This window comes from Saccoglossus kowalevskii, chromosome 11, assembly GCF_978046115.1.
Source record: "Saccoglossus kowalevskii chromosome 11, keSacKowa6.1, whole genome shotgun sequence".
Taxonomy (NCBI): domain Eukaryota; kingdom Metazoa; phylum Hemichordata; class Enteropneusta; family Harrimaniidae; genus Saccoglossus; species Saccoglossus kowalevskii.
In genome coordinates, this window is record NC_140651.1 from 22,862,756 (window position 1) to 22,887,873 (window position 25,118).

General features: G+C 33.8%; 1 protein-coding gene across 1 annotated transcript; it reads left to right on the forward strand.

Annotated features, from left to right (window-relative positions):
- Positions 1–13,081: 13,081 nt before the first annotated feature.
- Positions 13,082–18,956, forward strand: LOC146736534 (complement receptor type 2-like). Its single transcript, XM_085505552.1, has 6 exons — positions 13,082–13,145; positions 13,282–13,488; positions 14,331–14,519; positions 15,479–15,646; positions 17,360–17,467; positions 18,676–18,956. Exons 1-6 carry the CDS (start codon positions 13,082–13,084, stop codon positions 18,954–18,956), a joined length of 1,017 nt encoding a protein of 338 aa, XP_085361678.1.
- The last annotated feature ends 6,162 nt before the right edge of the window (positions 18,957–25,118 follow it).

Consider the following 25,118-nt stretch of genomic DNA (forward strand, 5'->3'; position numbering starts at 1 on the left):
CATAGCTTTTTGCCAATGTATTGCTGTCTTGGGGCACATGAATGACGACTGGTACGAACATGCAAATGAATACATATAGTATTGTTTGCATATCGACACGCATGTTCTATGCTGCTACTGAAAATAACCTAATTTGGCAGCATTAAAAATAACATCAACAACATGTTAATGCTCGAATGTCAACATACCATAAGTACAGGACGGAATGTCACTATTCCATTCGCCGTCCAGGCAAATTACGTCAGAGTTGCCTATCATGTAGTACCCAATATCGCACGAGAAGTATACCGTATCATTGTGTGCATATGTACCAGAACCACTGTGATAGCCATTTGATGGATGGAGTAATTCTGAACACGGCGCTGAATAGAGGACAAATAAAAAATGTTATCAAGAAAACGATTCTAATATTCGTTATTAAGTCACTATGGTGATTTTCTTATTAGTCATGTATCTAAATTAACGAATTATTCAAAGCTCATATTTGATTCCACGAAGTCCTCTTACTCCGTTGTGATGATTTCATATTTTTATCATTTTATGTTATCGTAAGCAGCGAGGGTAATTACTTAATGAGTGTATACAAGTACTAGGTGACATCTTCTAGAAAATAGAAATTATCGGATTTGTTCTTATCTCGAAGATATATCCATTTTCATCTGGTATGATGAAGATACACTATTATTTTGTTAAACAATGAATTTGCTCAACTCCATTTACATGTATAACATGCCATAGAAAATAAATGCCGTAAAATACCAACACATGATTATATCAACTTGTGCATATATATGTAAAATCAGAATAGTCAATTAAAAACCTACAACGGGATTTGAAGCATAATTCCAGGACAACATTATAAATTATAGGCGTACTAAAAACGAAAGAAACAAACGAACGACGAGATTCAATTCCCGACCACGACATTGCGTTTTGCCACTTTAAGCAGACCCGCACCTCACGAAGCCACCGACTAAAAATGACGCACCCATATTGAAATTTTCAACCTACCATAGCAACTGGGTAACAAGTCACTCCAGAAACCATCAACACATTCGACCGTCAATGATCCATACATTACGTAATCGGTATCACAAGAGAATACGTATGTACTCCCATGAGTATTTCCATCACCTACACGTGATCCACCGTCTGGTGTTCCCGGATCATAACAATCAGCTGCAAATACAAATATTACAAATGATCAAACGAACCAGCAACATATACCATATCCTTGATACAGCCGTCATGTTCGTTGACTTTGTACCGAAAACGCACGTAGCTATCTGCACTAAATCTAATAGATGATTTTCCGTACAATTGCGAGATCTCGCGAGATGCATGTAAGACGCGCGTCGAACGTCTGCCGCAAAAATCGAACGATTTGATTTTGAAATTCGAGTTTCTTTATTTCGTAGCTCACATCGACCAGCCGATCTTCGACAAAGGAATATTGCTTTCGAATACCCTTACTTAATCGAAATTGCCTATCATCAAATGTGTACAGCACATTACTAAGCAAGGAAATGTCCCCAAAATATTTTCGCGTTTGTCGAATCCCACGCGATGTTTGACGACAGAATGATGCTATGACCTTTGTTTGTCCTGTTTTTACGTTCGATTTCACGCATAACGCGTGATTCTCGCAGTGAACGGAAAATGGTCAATTGAATCCATTTCTTGCATTTATGGCAGTAGATCACATCAACCTAAGAAAACTTCATAGAAACATAACTTTTTACAGAATTAATGTAACATTTTTTATAATATATACAGAGAAACTTACCGTGACATGTTGGAATACTTGCTGACCATGTAAATCCAATCAAACACGTTATTTCACTATTCCCTACCATGCTATAACCGGCGTCGCATGAAAACTGCATGGTATCATCGGCAAATTTGGCACTCGCCTCTCCTATCTGGAATCCGTTATCTGGTGTCCCGGGGTCTCCACAGAAACATACTCCAGAACATTCATCTGCAAGAGAAATGTCCATTAGTACATTCAGTATGAATGCAAAGACACGTTAGTCAATTAATTAATTGATGAAGGCTTTTTCCCATTGGTCAACGTTTGACGCAATGACAGCGTACGGCGTGTAAACATTTTTATTTCGCAACTGTTGTATTAATTTAATAAATATACAAACTGTATAATTGCTTGTATGAGTGATACAAACTTCACGGTGCATGCCACATATGATACGTTGGATTACAGTAATGTTGTCGGTGAGTTTTGAATAAATTTATATTCAGCAATGCTGTAAAAACATACGCTTATTTATAATCAACACCGAGATCAATCTTGCACATATCAAAGAAAGAAAATGATATTGATTATTACAAGTGCACCTTTTTTTAAAAGGAAAATAGATTTGATTTCCCAATTTTGTAAAACAACAGTAAAACATTTGTATCACAGTAACATGTCAAGTAGATAGTTGCACCCGTTTTAATTAAATAAAGCTCATCTTTATTCATTTATTAAATAAAGTCCACCATTATGTATTGTAATCTCTGTCAGTAATTAAATTTAGCTTCACACCTAGAATAATAACAATCAACCAATGCATGTCTTATTGAACTAACGAGAACACTCGTGAGGCGCTCATGATCATCCATTTGTTTTCATTATGCAAATATACACGACACTCATACACGTGAATAAAATATGTCGTACTAGTATGAAATGTAAAATACAATTTTATAAACGGCATAACTCAACTTTACTATATAATAAAGTCAAATATCAAATACGAATACGAATATGGATATGAGATGACACAAATTTTGACCTGGACCCGGCACACATTTCTGTGCACCCCATTCCATGAGGTGATTCACTGTCCTATATGGTTAAGAGATTTGTATATTATTCATCCAATTTTAATTGATAATCTTATAGTTTGTATAAACTTACCTGCCGTTCCCGACGTTACTCCATACGCTGGTTCTCGGCTTGGTACTGCGAATTTGATCCAACAAGTAGAAGGCATGAAAGCCCAAGCCATACACGTGTTATTCTGTGCGCATAATTGACAGCAGTCAAACCAGTTAGTTACAGCTGTTCCTTCAATATTACCGCCCACTCTGTTATAGTTAATATCCGGACAAACTGTAGATATACATAGACATGTAACAAAGTAGATGTACGACAACCATCGCATCAATTCAGATTGTTGTACCATGCATCATTTCAGAATGGAAGGACTTGTTATCAATTCAACATGTTTAATATGATTCACGATAAACTATCACACATAGTAATTCTAAATCTCACTAACAAGTCGTAATAAGTGTACTATAACATGAAGTATCGTTGAAGGATCATAAACACATTACCTGCGTAAATATTGCGTGTTTGTAGGAATCCCACAAGTACGGCGATCACTACGTGCTTGTACATTGTAGCCTTTGAGGAATATTCAAGTTGTCCTTTCTGTAAGCAAACAGTATACTAAACTGCTTCGTCTCTGACAAAATGACGTCCACAGATTTAATTTGATTATATTCTTTCTAAATTACATTAGTTTTCATTCTACTATATATTAGAAAACAGTTACGGGGTTGTTTCTTTTTACTAGACAACTATAGTTACAATGTTGTGAATCGATTTTGAAACATTACGAATCGCAGAGCTGGTCTCAATCATAACGTACTTTGTTATCTTACAGCGCGCATTACTTCAAATGTCAGTGTTTTCAGTGTTATTATCCTATGTACATGTTGGCATTGATAACTGCATATGCAGTGTATGTTGTCGTGGAAAGCATATTCTTTGTTCAGAACCTCTTGAAATAAATGTGTGGCCATTCGCATTTCCAAAGTTATGAGTAGGTTATTGTTTGAATTTATAATCGATTCGAACTGAGCAGATGATTTATGCGACATGTAACCAATGGTTACTGCCCTCTGCACAATCAATACTTCATGTTTTAAATCAACAATTGTAAAAATCACAAATTATTTCATTATAATGCGTCACAAATATACACACACATTTGGCGAATGGTGGGAATAGTGTATATTCGAATAGCGAACATTATAACAAATATATAATTGATTATAACAATGCCCTCTTTGGATCTACAAATCTGTATATGAACCGAGGCTGGGGTCAATATAAGTATTATTATACGGAAAAAAACATTTTGTAAAAAGCTCCATTGTAAGATCTCTCTCGCCCAAGTTTTCAATGAAAACATCAAGAATTTTCTCCATTTACAAGTAGCCGTTTCATGACACTTCCAATTGTTCGTACGTATTTATATTTCACAATATTTTTGGAATGTATCGTCGTCATACGGAAGTCATTTCAGAAGCTGCGACGTTTACATATGACTCGCTCACACATCGACAAAAACAGCGCACTGGATTGAACCAAAATAAAACGCAATATGACAACACATTTCTAATTAAATGAACTATTTACGTCGGTATACGGTATGCCCCGTTTAAAGTAGATGACGAAAAAATAACGTTTAATAGTCACAATGTTAAGGTCATGGCAATGTAAAATGCAAAATAAACCAGTGTTTACCCACTACTGTACTAAAATATGATCTGCGAATTAATTAGTATTAGAGAGTCGATCAATTACCTTCAACTTTAGGGCTCAGCGTATATATACCTCCTGAAAACCGCATGCAAAATTGTCCTTACATTCTCTATTCAACCTGTCATAACTGATTATACAGAGACTGATTATACAGACTGAAACACGTGACTTCCAATTCACCCGGTCATATTAAACATGTACACTTGGTCTTTAAAATACGACGTTGTCTTTGCTTGCATTATACGTTGAAAGAAAAATACTGTTCTCGCGATAATATAACTCACGGTGTTCATGTGACAAGATGAACAGACTGCATGTTATTCCTGACTGCGAATGTTGAATGGTCAAACTCGTACAATGACTGTTAGCTACATACGCATGTGAACATAAACTATACGATGCAACCTGCTTGACTTGGACAGCAGTTTCTCCAATCACATCACCGTTACCTGCCACAAAAATAAACGTAGCTTTTCTGAAACTTTGTGTTCTAGTTATTCCTAGTTGAACTCCTGTAAAACAGAACATACATTGATTTACAAAAGAATTTGTCATTGTACCCATACTCATGATATGTTACAAATATTTATTTGCAAGTTGGACGTTCTCGTAGTCCAGAGTTGTAATGTATTTAGACAAGTCAAGCAAGTGAAATTATTTTTTCAATAATTTGACGCGCAAAGGCCGCCGTTACAAGAAGTAGTCAGTGCTACAAATAACTTTCATCACGTGTTAGCGGTTATCTCCAATTAGTAATCACCGTCTTACATGATGACAATGGAACACGTTATAGAAGTAACGTTAGTAACTGTGCAGATTAGTTGTATACGTAGTTGCCTCTACATTCTTCTGATAAACTACACTTAATACCGAGCTTGTATGTAGGATATTTGTTTGCATTCGGTTTACATGTGAAGTAAAATGCCAAGTGTCTGTCTAACATAATCTACATGTTTTGTTTAACAGTGACATAAAAATTAAAGTAAAAAGTAATTATACATATATGATATCAACGTACGTTTTCAGTGTGTGTTCACTCAAATTTAAAGAGCTGTGAACCAGCTGATCATTAAATGGGTATTCTGCAGTATATGCACATGCACCACGAGAATAATCACGGATATAGAAAAAATCACATGTTTCAGCATGTATGGTGGTATAAACTCTAAGCCACGTATAGTTTTGATTGTAGTTATTGCAACCAATTACCATGTTATTTAACTTATATACAACATATATCGAACATATATGATTATGTATAGTATTGTATCTAGTATAACATATCGATATAATGTCACTATGTGTAACTAAAGAGGTGGCAAATTAGATTCCTGCAATAAAAATATAGAAAATATAGGTAGAATAGTACATACCCCGGCACACATTATTTGAATTCAACAACCATTCATCATTGCAAATGTACTGTCCAGTACTGTTACACGTACTGTGTACACAGTCATCATCCATAGTACAGTCTGCGAATAATTCGATTAGCGCAGAACGAGTTCATTTGTTATTTACCATTATTTAACATAACACTTCACGGAATCATTGTTCGGCAATGGTTGATGACAGGCGTGCGTCTCCATCTAACCGGCCACCCAACCAAGATAGCTGCACAGTAGGAAATCTTACCTATATGGCACGAAGGACATGGAGGAGGCGCTAAAACGATTTACACGACATGCATTCATGAAATCATTGAAATAAATATACTGAACATCTTCTACTCATATTCATATTCAAAATGCAATTGACATGGCATCTAGGTAGCAGGTCGCTCCATATACCATCAACGCATTCTATTGTTGACGATCCAATCATTACGTAATCGGTATCACAAGAGAATACGTATATACTCCCATGAGTATTTCCATCACCTACACGTGACCCACATCAGCTGTAAGTATGAATATCACCGTCATTACGCAAAATATGTCATTTATGTGGTGATTTATGGTATATAGTTGCATAGTGTTTTTATATATATGAATACAGCACATAACAAAAATGACAGTGCAAATTGCAATGATTTCACATATAAAATTAATCTTGTGTAGCATTGCGCAATGTTAGATTTACTTGATGTGGATTGAGTGCATGCTAGCATTAATTTGGCGGACGTTGTACATACTAATCACGTAGAAGACTGACTGCATGTGCATTTCACAACACCGAACGCTACCTACGTACCATGGCAATACTTCCTGACCACGTCAATCCCCACTAAGCTATAACCGACATCACATGAAAACTGCATGGTTGATGCATCATTTTACAATAATATGTTTGTTGTTGTAATAACCTACACATAATTTTCATCATAGGATGACCTTGATATCAAACAACTAATTTGAGTAGATTCTACTACGTACATGCGTAAACCTCCATTTAGCAACCACCCTATATGAAATAGTGACATTTTGTTCATTGTTTGAGATAAGAATAAGTCATATGAGTTAGGTGGCTAAAGTAAATCCTTTGTAAGCACTTCATTCTAATCACGAGTCAGGGACAATATTAAGAAATGAATAACGACAATATCGACCGGGTATTGAACGATCCATATAATGATTTACTTAAGCATTTATTATATTCTGAAGTATGTTTATTGCCCACATGGACTGTAAATACAACGATAAAATATGTCAATCAGTTCTACTGTAAATGCAGACATTATTGCAATGATCTGTTATTAAATCACTGTCACGAATGCATGAATTGAAACGTACTATATTTGTAGCATGTTATATAATGGCTCTCAGCATTGTCGTCTGTCGTGCTTTGTTATGCCTAATTTTAATACAAGCGAAATGTGAAACGAATAGTTTATTCATTTCCAAAAGACACAATTGACACGTGGTATAGTGATCGTTCTAGGTTGAGTATTCCCAGAACTTGAAACGCAGTCTACACACTTTATGTAAAATCTACGACACATTGTTTCCGCACATAACGAAGAAACTAGTGAAATAAATAATGTATGTCGCTGTGATTCATTTGTACGCTGATGTACGATACCGACAAATGGTAAATACGGACTCGTCGACAACGTGTTCTATATTCGATTTGTCTGCTCAGAAACAAAGGACGAAACATTTGTAACATTTTAAACAATGATATAATTAGTATTGTCATTTCTACTATATATTCCATGTTCTAATCAATTGATCGTATTTTTAAAATCCCTATATACAGTGACACTATAAAGCAGCGGTGCGAATGTGAGCACACACGAGCCAATCACAAAATGTTTTGAATATGTAATGACGATATTCAATCAGAAAATGATCTACCTAGTTTGAAAATGTTAGTCCGAATTGAAATAGTGATAATGATATTGCCATTTTCAAATTATCTTATTTATCGTGCTTGTTGAGTATATATTTATATAATAATACACTGTTGAAAATATGACTACACTGACAAGGAGAAGTTCACCCTCGTAATCTTGATTACATTTACTAAATTTACCTTGAGTACCTGCGGTCAGTCCATAATACGAGTAAATACTTGGCACGGTGTGCTTGATCCAGAATGTAAACGGTATAAAACCCGCAAGCAACACATTGTTGTGCTGTTTTGTGCGCACCATTGATAACATTCAAACCAACTTGCTAGAGCTGTATGTTCAATGCCAAAACCACCCCTGTTATAGTTCACAATAGGACAATCTGTAGAATATAGATCGACAAAAATATTCAATTTTCAAGAAACGCCAATTACCAATCCTGACACGAAGCTTGAAACATAGCATTACTCAAAGTACTTAATATGTTCACAGCGCACACATGCTAGATACCTGCGAAAAATTATCCATGTACGAAGGCACAGCAGGACACGTGCGGTCACTATGCACATTGCTGACACTTTGTCTTTCGTTGAACAAGAGTGCGTGAAAGTAGCACTATGTCCGACAACTGCGTTTCACAGACTGCAGTTTGATTAAATCAGAAGTAATAAATAATTAGTAATTAACGCGAGCTGAGCAATAATAGATCAGTAACAAGACTTACTGTGGTATAGTGATCTCGGTTGCACATCAACATGCAAATCATATCTAAATTTATTTATTTTATTCTGTAAACTGTATTTTTCTCACAGGACAATCTTAAAATGCATTAAATTTCTACAAACACAATATTGACTTCCGTTGATAGCACAGTATCATGTGTGTGATTCGACACTTGAGCGCCCTCATACGCTCCTTGATATAAGGACTTGCAAAATAACAATTTTACACATAATTTCAACACATAATTCAACAAGATAATAATGGGTAAACAACATTTGTTAAGTGTTCATGATAACATTACAGGTTATATTCATTCATTGTTTTCCACATAGGAGTATATCGATTGTTCAATATTGATATATTTCATTCTTATCAGTCAGTCATCACTTAGCAAAATATTTTTGACATTAGTGCCTACGCATATTCGTATGGCTAGTGTGCAATCGTGATATTAATTCATCGTTTCGGGGAACAATTATAGAGATACATCTCACAGAGTAAAAAACGAAAGAGAAAATTTATTCCGATGACAAATGCGTTGGCACCTACTGGACTGTTTTTGTAAAAAAAATTTAAAGTGAAATACTCTGTGTTCGAATTGTTTTGGTATATCAACGTTAAATTGCATGGATCTCTGAATTCAAAATCGTCATCGAACATCGCAACAACGAAACAATGTAAACTGTTTAGATAAATAATAGCATTGTAATCGTGTATCGCCATTGTGATACCAAACTTGTCGAGGCAATGGGAATGAACGATACAGCATGATATAGATTAGTATTACGTCTCAATGTTAAAGGTAGACTAGAACGGTCGCTTAAGTTACCAATATAATCGGAAACAAAGGTGATCATCGTAAATTCCACTGAATAAAATAAAACCGTTATTTACCACAACTATGAAGTGTGAACGATAATGTAATCGATTTGAGATACGACCCAGAGTAACAGCGAACAGTTGGAGTAACATCATGGATAATATAATCCGACATACATAGAATTCGATTGATGTGAAGTTTTCAGTTGATATATTTGTTCCATTATGAACACTATTTTCTTATTGTGGAAACGTTTGCAGGAAATGGGTTTTTCTCCACAGCAACGTGAATTAAGAGAACTGAAAGTTGCCCGGCGTTTGGACACTTATATATTCTTGTTTATATAAATACTGTTTCCAGATTATGTCTACTGGACAATGTCATTCCTAGATTACCCACCGCCGAGACAATATTTTTAATTAATTCGGAATCATTTGTGAAAATTAAATGCATGACATAACCATGAACAATAACCTAAATTATATTATTAAATTACACGAATAGTCAACACTTTCACACGATTTGCATTAAGTATATTTTTGAGGTAATTATAAATATCACTGTTGTATTTGGTGTATCACTAATCACGTATTCCATGTCTTCGTTTGGTCACCAATATACGTTACTAGTATATATGTTAGTTCCTCGTGAAATATTATGAATTGTTTGCATCGCAAAGTCCTTCGAGGGAAGAGACACAAATATCAACACCCCATTGCCATAGAATATATGTATACTAATATCAATGAACTTCTATCCTAGTTTCAGTTGTTTGCATGTAAATAGAATGACAGTGGACAAGGTAACATGTGCAATAGCTTTCCCACAATCAGTCCTTCTTCATCTCGTCTTCTATTCTTGATTTCACCACTATATATTAACTATCTGTATAATTCCAGTTGGTCCAAGATCAGAAAATTATATTGTTCTACGACCAGAATAAAAAAAAAACAACCAATTATATTTTTTTCCTAATTTAGCCATCTGTTCAAGAAGTAGGATATCCAATACATGTTGATTATGCAAACGGCGCGTTCTCATGAATCGATACATCATAAAATCCAGTTACTATACCATTGACGGACAGTGATGTAGAATGTTTGCTGGCGTCTCTCTACCTCTGATCTTGCATAGATCGCTTGTTAGATAACCTATATGTAATACCGGGCACTGCTTATCATCCGAACGGTGTCTTGTTATTTATTCCTCGTGAAGTCTGGTTATCATACGATTAGCAACTGTTATGGGTTAACTTTTCAGTTCCCTAATTACTCGCATTGAGGAGATACTTACCGTGCATATTCATAACTACCTTTTTAAACTTGCCAATAAAACAGCCTGAACTTTATTTGTGTACGTGATATGTGCGACTGAAATGCAAACATCTTTCTGAACCTTCCACGTGTGTTCCATTGCGTATGTTTCTCTTTCCCTGTATGCATGCATTATAATTATGTGAGCGTTATCAGACTACAACTAGGCAATGCTTGGAGTCAATGAACGCACGCAAAATTATATTGTGCGGGAATTACTAATACCCATACCTGCTCAAAATCATTTAAACAACAAACCTATTTCGCTTCGTTCAGGTTCATGTTCAGAGATTAAATTTACCTGTAAGATTTTATATTTGCATACATCATATTATCTTATTACCATATTATATCAGGATATTATAATTGAAATAAAAACGAAGCCAACTATATTATCACGACTAGATCCCTCTACTAAAACATGACGATGTGGAGATTCAATATTAAACTGGTTTAATTACATTTTGGGGCTTTTTGTTTACTAGATTTTCAGTGCGTCTTCTTTCATTCCATGATAAATGAGTTGCGCGTCGCACTTCAGTAGTGCTTTATATTGCAACTGTCAAGAATAAGTTAGTTTGCTAAAAAGTGATAGTGTGAATAAAGACGCATGTTCTATTTAAATTTGATGGTAGATTAATGAAACTGACATAAATGCAATGCAATGGAAGAACTTTAATACAATTAATATCCTGTCAGGAAAATCACTATTCTCGAAGATGGAAATTATAGTCGTCATTTAAACCTTTTGTAAAGGTTTATTCAAGTTCGCACACATGAATGCAGTCCACACTAAAACTCTATCTATGTTTATGTGCAGCTTCCTCCCAGTTTCACAAAACATGTAAACACTGAATTTATTATACAGTGAATGATATATACCTGTAGCCATTCTCACAATGCATATATGAAAAGGCGTGCTTATTTTTTTATTACAAATCAAAACTATATGTTTGACCCAGCCACCATGTTCAAAAACCTACAAAATGCGTGCGCAAGCCTTTAATGAAAAAATCATGTTTACTACCGGATGATCAAACCCATATACATTTTTTTCCCGGTTTTGTTTTCCAAAATACAGAATAAATACATTTTATGTAACTGTTGATTTCATTCACAGGTCAAAGTTTGTGAATGTTTGATGTGATGTAGCCTAACGGTTTTGCTGACAATTGAACTATTATATATTAACAAAAACAACATGCACTCACAGAAAATTGAGGTTAATATAAATCGACCACTTTCTTCTAAACCAAGGTGGGAGAGATCGTTGGTGGCGACACATTCACTTATTCAAAGTGACGATATCGTCGATTAGTATTCTAACAATCATGTTGATTATAACTGTTATTTAAATAAAATGAATAAACCGTCTGGAAGAGACTTTAACTAATAACAATTGCAATACACATACACCCATAGACCGCGTCAAGTGCGCTTTTCTTTGTAATGTTATCTCTTTTGTTTGGTCCGTTAATGTTATTTATTTGATGATACACATTTATTAACTTAATCAAGCCCTGTCCCCACAATTTGTATTGTTGATATGTGTGATGGAAAGAGCATATTGAACTAGGGAAACCCCCCAAAATGTATACTTCCCTACAGTTGAAAAGTACTTAGCTTAGTAAAATATGCAACTATTGAATATACATCTACATATGATTCAACGCCATTATTATATTGACTTGAGTTCCATTTTTTCTGTGCGAGGAAGTTTAAACGGGAGATCAGACAGGTACCAAGTCTTTTGTGACAATGAGGCAGAATTCTCCATAAATAAAGCATTAACCATGGCAATCCAGGTTTATCGCAAAAGAAGTCAGATTGTTTCTTTTCTAATAGGCAGCTTCAATTTTGTTTCATTTGACGTTGCAGAATCATTCAAATGTCAGCCAGACTGATTATAGGATAACATGTTTTTTTTTTATTGCATACTAAATCAGGGTAGTTGAAAGTTTTTTTCTGTTTCGGTCGCAAAGTCTTCGTGTCTCAAATGATAGAATTACGCGTAATAAATACACCATTTATATACACGATCTGTATCATTATCATTCTCCATTGTCGGATTGTGTGGTTTCGACGGCCGAGGGCGTAGTTTACAAACTTCAACTATTTCCAATCGACACGCAGTTGAAATTAGGTCTTGTATAAGGCATATTACATTTCTCTAGCTGCATGTTAAGATTTGGATTTCTCAGGAAATTAGAATTATTTTGATATTAACTCTCCGTCGAAGCGTTCGGAGTGTATGGATCAATATTTGTTATAAACGAATGATGGCGTATTCAAACATAGAACGGCATTTAATTTCAGTCACGTTTAAAATGAGTTAAAGGTCTAGCTAGCAACGCACATATTACAACGTAACCATGGCATTGTGGATTTTTACCATTACATGTGTTCTAACGGTTCTGACTGTGTTTGCTGCAGCAGGTAAGAATTGTTATATAATTCGTGTCCCATCTCTGCACTACAAATTGGAATTATCTTTCCCAAATTCAGAGAATATATTGAGCAGTGAAAACATACACTAACATGCAGTATGTATATGTATACATCTTACTTTCAGCTTGTCCCGAATTACTTACTGATCGTGTTGGAAGTGATATAGACGTTACGATATTGTCACCCAATTACTGGCCGTCTTGTTGTCAATATTGTGATGCAGATGAAAACTGTATTGCATGGGCCCACGTACGTATCACAGGGAGCTGTTGGCTGAAAAATACCGCGCCACTGGCTAGCTTTAGTCCCGGTGTTGTATCCGGTGTTAAAGGTAAGACAAACACACAAGCGTATTCATTGCTTTAATAACATGTTACTAACTAATTTGACGTTTGCTCTGCCAGTACATTTCAATTGTAATAAATATACGTTAAATACAGATATACCCCAAATCATTAAGTCATCAAAATTCCCATTGAACAGAGTAAAATACGCTCAATGTTATAGTAAATAAGTCATCTGTCAAACTTGATAAATCTATCAATCTTTTGTAAACTAATTGAACGCATTTAGTTCCACACGGTACAGTATTGATAATATGTCTAATTTGTAACATTGTATATGACACAACTACTTTGTATTGTATTATCAATTGAAGCGGTTTGTTCAGAAATGGTAAAACAGTTATTAAAGAACAATATATTAATGAATACGCGTGTAGAGTAATGTTTAGAACTGTTTTAAATTATGTTTTACATTCTAATTACATCACAACCTTAGAGGAATATTTATTTTCAATCAAGTCTCTACTCAAGTCTAATATGACAAAAACCGTATACTTAAGTTGTTTCCATCAATTGGTGTACCACTGATATTGTTGCCGTTAGTTGGATTCAATAGAAAACAACCTTGAATAAACAAGAATGAATTTTCATTGACAAAGTGCAACAACGGCGCTTGTTAGCACAAGCTTATTATGTCAACATAAATTTGCATGGGAATGTTAATTGACTGAGGCACACTGGGGAATGATTTTTAACTATATGTAAAGCCCCCAGGCTCAAATGAATATATTTGAACTATAAATTTCGTTATTATATATTCTTAACCGGATATAGATCAAATTTGAATTTAAATTCTTCAGCCATATAACATATGTTCTGCATTTAACAGCTGACTGTGATTGCTACTGCCATGACCCCGGTACACCAACCAATGGTTATCAGATCTCACCTTTAGACAAATATATTGCCGATGACATTCTGAGCTTCTCCTGCAATTCCGGATACACATTGGTAGGAGACAGTAGTATTACATGCAACTCTGATCTTCTGTGGTCTGGGGACGTACCAACGTGTAATGGTAAGTATATATGTATATATATATATATATATATATATATATATATATATATATATATATATATATATATATATATATATATATATATATATATATATATATATATATATATAATATATATATATATATATATATATATATATCTGATATATATATATATATATATATATATATATATATATATATATATATATATATATATATATATGACACAGTTTACATGAATATCTATAGGCTGTTGGCTGATAAAAGTTTCATTACAGACTGAACAAAAGTACAAAAGTTTCAGGGAAGTTTGATATTGCCATACACACAGATAATACATTGTTTGTGGTTCAGACATATACACATTAGCTACTTAGCAGATTGTATGTTCTGTGCCGAACTTTCTACTACCAAATATGTTTAGCATATCTGATATTGCAAGTAAATATGTTTCTATGAAATAAAGCCAAAAAAAATAAGGTGATTAACGTATTCAATACTTGAGTTTGTCAATACTTTGAAAAATCATATCGCCCAGTTGTCTTCATCGCAGTACAGGTAGGATTTCTTATGTTTTTCAGATGCGTGTTTTTAATGTGGAAATTGTTGCACATTTTTGTAACATCACGGAGTAAACATACATACATGTTAGCTAGGGTGAACTTACTTCATATAAATAATTGAATAAACCAGCCAGCATGGAGACGCATTAAGTTTTCATTAGAATGCTGATGCTTTGTTGGGTGAAACTCGACTAATATTTTGTCAATGAAACGTTCTATCATACTGACAATGTCATCTCAATGTACAAAGAAGTTGCATCATTCTTGTTCTTAGCTAAGTTAATATAAATATAATATAAAAAGTTATAATTGTATAATAAAGTAGATAGAATCAAAATAACTTATAGATCAATACAATATTTTTTTTTACAAAATGTCCATTGCAATGAAGCACAATTACATATTTTACAGCTGATTGTATCGATCCAGGAATACCCGTACACGGATCACGCAATGGTAGTGGTAACATTCACGGTAGTGTGTATAATCTAGCCTGTAACTCTGGATACACACTGGTTGGAAGCTCGTCAATAAGCTGTTCCGATGGGGCGTGGAGTGATGAACTGCCTAATTGCGATGGTATATAAACACAAACCATATGACGTATTTACATTGACCTTTATCTACACTGACCTATATATACACTGTAATTTCACTGGACTGGAAATGCATATAAATTGGCTAGCTAAATTTGAGCTTACACCTACCATCTACAATTGCAACTGAACTTGTATTTACACCAACACTTTAAACGTTTATTGTTGGCACTACATTGCATTATAGCGTTATTCTTTAACTGAAAGTTCACAGTTTCAATAGTAGCACTAAGCTACAGCAGATAAAATTCTGGATATTTTCATTGTATTTAACCTCTTTTAGCCTTATTTAATATTTATTAATTTTATTTATTATGGATTGACCTCTTAGTTTTTCGTGCGTCCCGAGCATGCGTTCGGATCTATATATGAGACATGTCTGGACCAATTACAATCAAACGTCCCACATACATTATACATAGCTTTATACATATGCACTTCAATTTGTTTCTTGATCTGATTCAAGATGGTCGGAATGGTGACCATTTTAGCACTGAATAATCATCGAAATCTAGCATTTCCTGTATTCAGGGCCCGGATCTGTTTACATATGGATTTTGTTTAAACTTTGTAAATATATTATGGCTCCCCGATGCACGACATTTTGTTTTTCAGATCGGATTCAAAATGGCTGACCAGTGGGCATTTTGTTTTAATGAATGTCTCTTAATATGAACTTGTTTGGCGATTAGATACAAGATGACTGAATGGCAAAAATGTTAATGTTACAAAATCATCATAATCAAGCATCAGCTTCTGGAATCATATATCTGACATGTATATATTTCAAATAACGTACAAAAAGCACAAAATGTTCCGGCCTATAAGTACAAAATCATCAAAGTACAAAGTAATAGAATACAGATCACTGGATACATGTCCTGTAAAATACCTGTCTTGGCCAAAGGTTTTGAATTTACAGTAGGTAGATGATATCCTTGTATTAAATTGGTAAATATATTCATGAACATTTCAACTGAATCTGCTTAAAATAACAGTTATATTTTCATGCCCAACATAACTTGTCTTAGTCTTTTCTTAGACTAACTTGTTTTAGCCAACCTCGTCTTTCACACAGATACAATAATACCGAGCTAGGCGATGTAAAATCATAGTAACAATCATTTATGAATATGTGTACAGTATTTCTTTTTCAACCTTACAGTTAACTGCACAAAATCGTAGACTAATTCTGTGACAATTAAATTTAATTCTCAACTTTCAATATAATTAATAACACCCATCTAATCATTTAGGGTGATTTTTATACAATTTGCAAGGTTGAAAATTATTTCAGCTGATCAAAGCTGTATTCACATTCAAGCACAGGTCACATGACTTCCAATTGTCGATTGCAATCCAATGATTATTTCAAATAAATCATCTCAGCCTGGGCAGGACGTTGTGTAAATTCATTGCATAATGATTACATATTACAGATTTTCTACAGTAAATTTCTATTGTTTTGTTTTTGCGTCGTATATGTATATAGCATATGCAAATAAAAATATAGTATTACATATTATAGTAGTTCAAATAATACGTTATGGTCGAGCACAAAGTCAAATTATTTGTCCACTTGTAATGTACTTTCAAGAAAATTAAAAAAAGATAGTATTACATGTTCTATATATCAATAAAAAAACAATAAAAAACGCATTAATATTGTTTGTTCTCCTCTTCGTTTTCTACTCAGCATGTACAACTGATACAGAGTGCAATACCGGACAGTGTATATCAGGCGTATGTAACTGTACACAAACAAGCTGGAGTTTCAATGCAAGAACATCGAAATGCACGTCAGGTAAATCGATGTTATTACACCACGTCATCATTAAGTAAATGTACTTTCGATGGCTCAACTATCTTATGCTAATAATGTCTCTCTGCCAAGTTGTTTTGTTAATTGACTGTAAAACCAATTGCTATGCCAACATTCTCTGCTGCCTCGGACTCCTCCTTACTCTTCCTGTGTTAGCTAGAAAATCTTAGAATAATACCGTAATCACTTTGCTTTTCTGTGCTTTACTATTGAGAGTAGTCTTTACATATTCCAAGATTTATTAACAATTTCACTAAAATTGTGTGGTAGTCTGTGGGAGCACTCTATCTTGAATCCTTCAAAAATGGGTTTGAGCTTTTGCAGATTAATATCAATTAAGCAAGACAGCAGTAACTCATACGTATATGTTGTGACTGATCCTACGTCCTTGATATTTAAAGTTTTCTACTTGTTCAAGTTTTTGGCGTGCACTAACCGCTTCACTCTCAAGTTGTTTTTTAACTTACCACGATTCAACTCTTCTCACGAATCGATCTCTATTTCATGTTTTGCACATGTAATATATAATTTGTCTTGTGTCCTGAAATAAGTCATTTCTGTTCTCGAACCTTAACAACTCCATCTAAATCCTGTAAGCTTTTTTTAAATCTAAATGACCCCAGAGAGGTCAGATTTTGTCCACTTATTATGAGTAGTTCCGTCAGTGATAGAAAACTGTAAAGTAAAACATTGCCATGTGGATGGTCTTTGGCAATGGAGTTGTATACACTCTTACTCAATTCTCCTGTTTGTATTATTTGATTCCGAATATTTTCAACAAATTGGCTCTTTGATATTAAAATTCTAATGTATGTTTCCGGCCATTTGTTCAACTGTAGATGCTTAACGGACCTTCATTCACATTCTCTTACATTAGCGTGTTATCATTCTTGACATTACTCTTTCCTTTTTTTCCGTTTGTCAGGTTACTTCCATCAACATTCAATTTGCGGCTTCAATATATATTCCAGATTGATAAACAATCTTAACGGTTATAAATATAAGGCGTTAAAACAGACACTGAAGCTTACGACAAGACAGCTAACACAGCGTTAATCCAAACACCTGAAAACATCTTCCTTTAACACATTTAACATCGTCAGTATGACGATATTTGCATAGAATAATGATTTTCCTATACATCTAGCGGTTTTAGAAAATGTAAAATCACATTTTGTTATATTTTACAGGCGTCCAAAAGGGAATAAGTCGCACATCGAGTTACCGACGTGGTATGTTCTATTTAGTCGCGGATAACGCCGATGTGATCACGGATACTGCTATCCAGGTCGCCCATGTTAAGTCTCATATTTCGTGTGCACATAAATGTCTAGCTAGTTATCAGTGTACAAGTTTCACCATTCAACATTCACAGTCTGGTATAATATGTAGTATTTACGTCATGTCATATGAAGCAGATGAGCTGGTATATCGCGAGAACATCCAGTATTATAGTTCCAGTGGTAACTAGAATTAGTGACGTTGTTATCACCATAAACGTTTTTCAATGAACGTTTTTCCCATCGTGTTTCAGTTAAATTGACAGAAAATTAAATAAACGAAAATCAGTTAACTTTTTTCACACAATAATATCAGTATTGTAACAATGTAAAAATATTGTGATATTCCCAATATTGTGACCTTGTAAATATTATGTTATTTTATTTGACAATTTGGATCCGTATGAAGGTCCAATAAATAAATAAACTTATCCCAGTATTTTGTGTTTTATTCATAACAAAGAGCTATTTACCAACATTACTCATTAGCTAGATTATAGCTTATGACCAACTCCAATGATGTGACGTCGTTTACATAATGGCTAATGTTACCAGTTCTGTCTGTCATTTAAATTTACATCTGTTCAAAAAAATATAGTAATGGTGACATTAATTCTCAATACCGACCACTGTGTGTAAATAATAATACTTATCGGTATGCCAAATATGGTGTGATTGTTTATTTTGACCCATTAAACATTAATATTTTCCCAATCAATGAACTAACCATTTATCATACTGTTGTGTTATGATACAATTATGTACATCGTATGTAATAATATATATTCTTGTTTTTTTTTTCAAAACTGCATTTATGTTCTTTTTTTCAAAATTGTAAAACATCATCTTTTTAACCAGCTAAAACGTAGAATGTGTGAATGTTTATGTTAAAACTATTGTTATAAAATATTAAAAGTAAATGTCCTGTCCTTACTTCTTTGCCAATTCCATTTTGGGAAAATTATGAGGTTTGGCGAACATAGTTACAATGTCACTGACTTTCAAGGAAAAATACTCCTAACTGAGTAAATGTCTACGTTTACACATCTAACTTATATTATAAGGCCCGCTTAAATTAGTTCATTTTTCATCCACGATCGCAAACATGTTATGTTGTTTGACTTGGTCAAATGTTTGCACAGTTTGAATGTATAGGCATATAAAAGGTCTAGTTGTTGTATATGTATTATATTACATATAAACATTATATCTGATGGGTAATGCGATACTTTTAGTTATAAATGTATATACATCAAAAAATATTAAAGCAGCATTTAATTTAAGTTAAATAAAATCACAATATGATATTTACTGTCAAGGTAATTGTTATTAGATTCTGATTAATACGAATAACATTATTGGCTAGTATTGTTCACACACCGAAGGTGAGTGGATAAAATACTCCATAATGCCGTTGGTTGTGCTGCATTTTAAAAGTTAGCCAAATTGAACGCTTATAACAGCTGACTGAAATTACTATTTATTAGGCTGCCTGTATGTAATTTAAAATTCAGAGCTTTTGCAATATTTGACATCGAAGTGTAAATAATCTATGCGCTTGATTGGTATAATTACCTAATTCAATACAACACCCGTACGAAATATTATTAACTTCCATGGCTTCTATGCTGTTGTACTAGTGCTTACTCGATAACGGTAAAACAGCTCATATTATAGATATAGACAGACAAATGTTGCTTGGTAACCGAGCGTTTTACACCTGATATCTGATTTCAACAGATACAATGAGTATCATTTGGGTAGATGGAGATGTAATTGCAGCACTCTGTAGTCACGAGATGCAAATAATATATGCATATGTATTACATACTTCACACTTCAACGTTTAAAAGCATTTTATTTGTCAGTGACAATATTGTCAAAATTCGTATTTTATATTAGAAACAAAACATGACAATACTGACGAGATGAGAATCAAGTATTAGTGCAAAACGTGCTTAATTTATGTGCAAGTCTGTGCAGCCTATTGTCGTGCGAATATGTTAGACATTGTAATGCGAACAATATGTTGAAAAGTCAAATGAAGACACGTTTTAAAACGTACAACCCTTTTAAACACACACGAATAATATATGCTAACCTAACTCCACGATATTTTCATTAAATGGTGAGCGAATAGCCGAGTATTGATTGATCGCCCTATTGTAAAAATGCACAATGAAATAAAGCTGTTTTAGTTATTTTGACTTTCCTGTGAAATGTAATATTAAACTTGTTATGATAGTATATTGCTAAATGTTACACAGACAACAGCGTTGTTTGACAAGTTAGTATTATGAGCATAATAATAACGCTCCGCTGAACTTTAATTTGAGTATTGAGTCCACAATTGGTAAACATACCTGATGACGTATCCAAGTCACGTGGCAAGGCGTCTATATTTTATTTATTGACATTCTTGCCTGGGTTAGCATGTCAAGATACTTTCGCACATATCACAACATTACAATCGGACTGTAGCTAACCGAAACTGCATTCGTGTTTACTCTTGTAACCACGGTTTCTGGGCTGGTATGGATTATTTGCACCTCCTCACCTGGGTCTCATATATTTGCAAAACTTTTAACATGTTGTAATTTTTGATCGACCTCAAACTGATATATTCGTCAATTATGTAAAATGAATCCCCTTCATCGTTTGGTTTCATATTAAAAAAACGCTTTCGTACGTAAATAGTTTTGGCAGTTAAATTGTGGACACCTTGGAATATTTTCGAGCAGGTTTAAATATATTGTTTTATGTTGCATTTTGATAACAACATTGATCTAGTAGGATCTATCTTGTTTTGGCGCCAAATATAGCATGAACTAAACGTACATATGAATAAAACTCGTAGTTTCAGTACATTACGGAGCAAATACCGCAATGCCTATATCCATGATGATATTATTTTATGATAAATTATGCCTTAATGTTGTTAACACTATCAAATAAAATACTTAAACGTCCTAAAATACAAAACGTTTCCATTTTAATTAATGTTACTGTTACTAAGTTATTGTCAATCATTTATTGAATTTATTTTTTGGATGTACACAACATGACAGTGAAAGTTGAATTCAAATGAACATTCGATTTTTTGGATTATAAAACAGATACGTCTAGAAACCACAAAGAGCAATTAGTGTGTATGGAAAAAACAACAAGCATGAAAACCTGTTTTCCTGATCATGTCAACATGAGAAATAAAGTCTTTGTTTGAACGACGAAGGTTCTATGGATTCCGCAATAATTACACTATTGATTACATCCAACACAATAGATAACATGTTGTACAAATCGTTATTGTTCTTATTTACAATATACCACAACTTACCATAATTTCAGCTTGTTCAGAATTTGATTCTAGTGTACTTGGCGACTTGAACAATTACTCTTCTGTTAATTCCCGCACCTAGCACCCACTACAATACTATTCTTAATTCGTACAATTTTTTTCACACTTACAAGGGTCACTGATATTTGTAGTACTGTAATTGATCACGTGCATACGAATGCAGCCGGCTATTTTATACAATGCGGAACTATTCACACAGATTTTAGCGACTATTATCCTTTTTTTGTAATTTAAAAAAAAGCCCGCACGCTTTTAAAAAAAGAGGATACGGATATGGCTATACAAATTACAACCGAATTCCTCAAGAAACGCTATTATTGAAATTAATTCCGCGCATGGCAATACAAACAAAACATGGCAAGTGATCTTGACAGAAATAACATATATTGTTGAAGAGTTTAACCACTTTTTCACCAATATCCGATCTAAACTCGCGTATAACATTACTGCCCGGGCGACTCTACTCAACATTTAACTGGCAATTATCCTGACTTTCGACATGTGAATGAGAGCGATATAATCAAAGAAATCAGTGCCCTAGATCCTAAGCATCAATTGGACATGATGACGTCCCCCTAAAATATTCAAGCAATACATATCACCTCTCATCCCCTTGTCCACATTATCAATTGTTCACTTCGCACAGATATAATTCCCAATGCCGCCCAATATTCATTTTACTATCTTGAGCAAAGCATGCAAATCAATCGTTAATAAGCAATTAATTACATTTCTTGGGAAAAAATCCACACTCATTGATATTCAATTTGGCGTGCGAAAAAACAACAACAAAGTTTTCCTTGACTGACCTGGTGTCAGACATAGCTGACAAACCTCGGCCATATCACTTTTGGTATTTTTATCGATCTCAAAAAAAGCCTTCAATACTATCAAACCTGAAATAGAACACTATTTTCTCTATTTCAGTTTAAAAACATTTGTAATCGCCAGCAATGTTTCTGTATATAAAACATTTCATCATTCCTCCGACCTATAATCTGCGTAGTTCCACAAGGATCAATATTATTATTAATATTATCAATATTATTTTTAATCTATATATAGCCAATTCTACCAATTCCTTTTATTTTCGACTGTTTGCAGATGATACCAACCTATTTAAATTTATTCAAAACAATAAAATCAATCTCTCTGAAATTGATAATGACTTTCAAAGGATTCATGAATGGTGCAGTGCTAACTTACTATTAATCCTGAAAAATAACAAATTACATGATAATTAAAACAACACAAAGATCGGTCACTACTAAGGGCAGCCTGGATATGAACGGGTCACCGATAGAGGGCGTATGTGTCTTAAATTACCTTGGCGACTCTATAGTTCAGAATATGTCATGGAAAACTCACATTGATAAAATTATTGCACCAAAAATTGGATTAATTTCACAACTACGTCATTTTGTACATAAACATATCCTTATTCACCTATACATCTTCTTAATATTTCCACACATTACATATTGCCTCGAAATCTGGGGTAATACATATGCAAATCTACTTCAACCAATATATCTCTTACAACAAAAAATAGTACGCATCATCACTTTCTCTGATTCGTATTCCCATGCTGTTCCTTTTCTCCAACAATTCTGCAAATTACAAACCTGTTCATTTGTCTTTGAACTCAGAAAAAAACTATTTGGACCCATCGTCCCATAAATGTCAAACCCGTTTAGCATGTAGCTTGAATTATTATACTCCAAAATTGAATCTTACACTCAACCAACACAGTTTAAAACACTCTGCAACAAAATATTGGAACTCGTTGCCTGATGCATTTAAAACCATCACTATGAGACACATATTTAAAGCAAAGTTAAAAAAACTATCTCTTCAATATTTGATTTGTAATATTTTTCTTTCATTCTTTATTTGAAGATGGAAAGATATGAAATTATATATACAAGGGTTTCGGACCCGACTAGTTCTGATGAACTATATCTGTAATCCCCACAAAAAGGTAAGTGTACTAAGTAAAATTAATTAATTAATTAATTAATTAATTAATTAATAATTTTAATAATTAATTAATTAATTAATCAATGGATTATTTATTTATTTATTTATTTATTTATTTATTTATTTATGTTTCAACACTTTTTTGGTTAAATAAATTTCATTCACTCATTCAACAACAACAAAGGGATAATGTCACCAAAAATGACTGACCGCCTTGCTGTCAGTATTGTGATATTAGTGACGATTTTATTACATGGGTTTACGTTCTCAGTGTTTTAGAACTGCTATGTTTGAATTACTCACAGAAAGCAGCGATGTTGTCGGATAAATGTCTATCCACGTCACACATTGTTTGCGCACATAAATGTTTGACTAATACTCAATGTTGTACCATTCACAATTCACAGTCTGGTGTTCGAAATGTGATGCATCCTCATAATAATTAAACTATTATACAGCGACCTCTATCGCCAGACAATTGTATGGAGCTATATGCAACATAAACTTATATAGGAATACGAAGTCGTTCACGGAATTTAAAAAAAATTCATATCACTCTGTAAAACGATATTTGAATAGCAACAGGAACATTTGCATGGTAACGGGGACGTACATGCAACTGAGGTAATATTTGTAACGTTTTACGTGAATGGTAATGATTATACACATACTGTTGCGCCAATGCTCACGTTACATTTTTTTTAACAATATTCTGCGCGTGGAGCATGGAGCAAGCCGAGAAGTGCCTCATGAACTGTTGACCATCATTGAATCTCATTGTCTCATTCTCCTGTTGAAAAGTCACTCACCTAATTGGGCCAGGAAATGCAAGACATAATAAATAATAAGTATTTACCAGTGGATGAGAAAGCCAATATATGCAAGTGTTAGTGTGCCTAAAACAATGCAATTAGAGGTAAAGCTGCTTTCGAACAAAGTGAAACAGAGGAGTACTGCTATACAATGGGATCAAAGCCCAATGGATGCGTGTAAAAGTTACAGAACCGTGCAGACT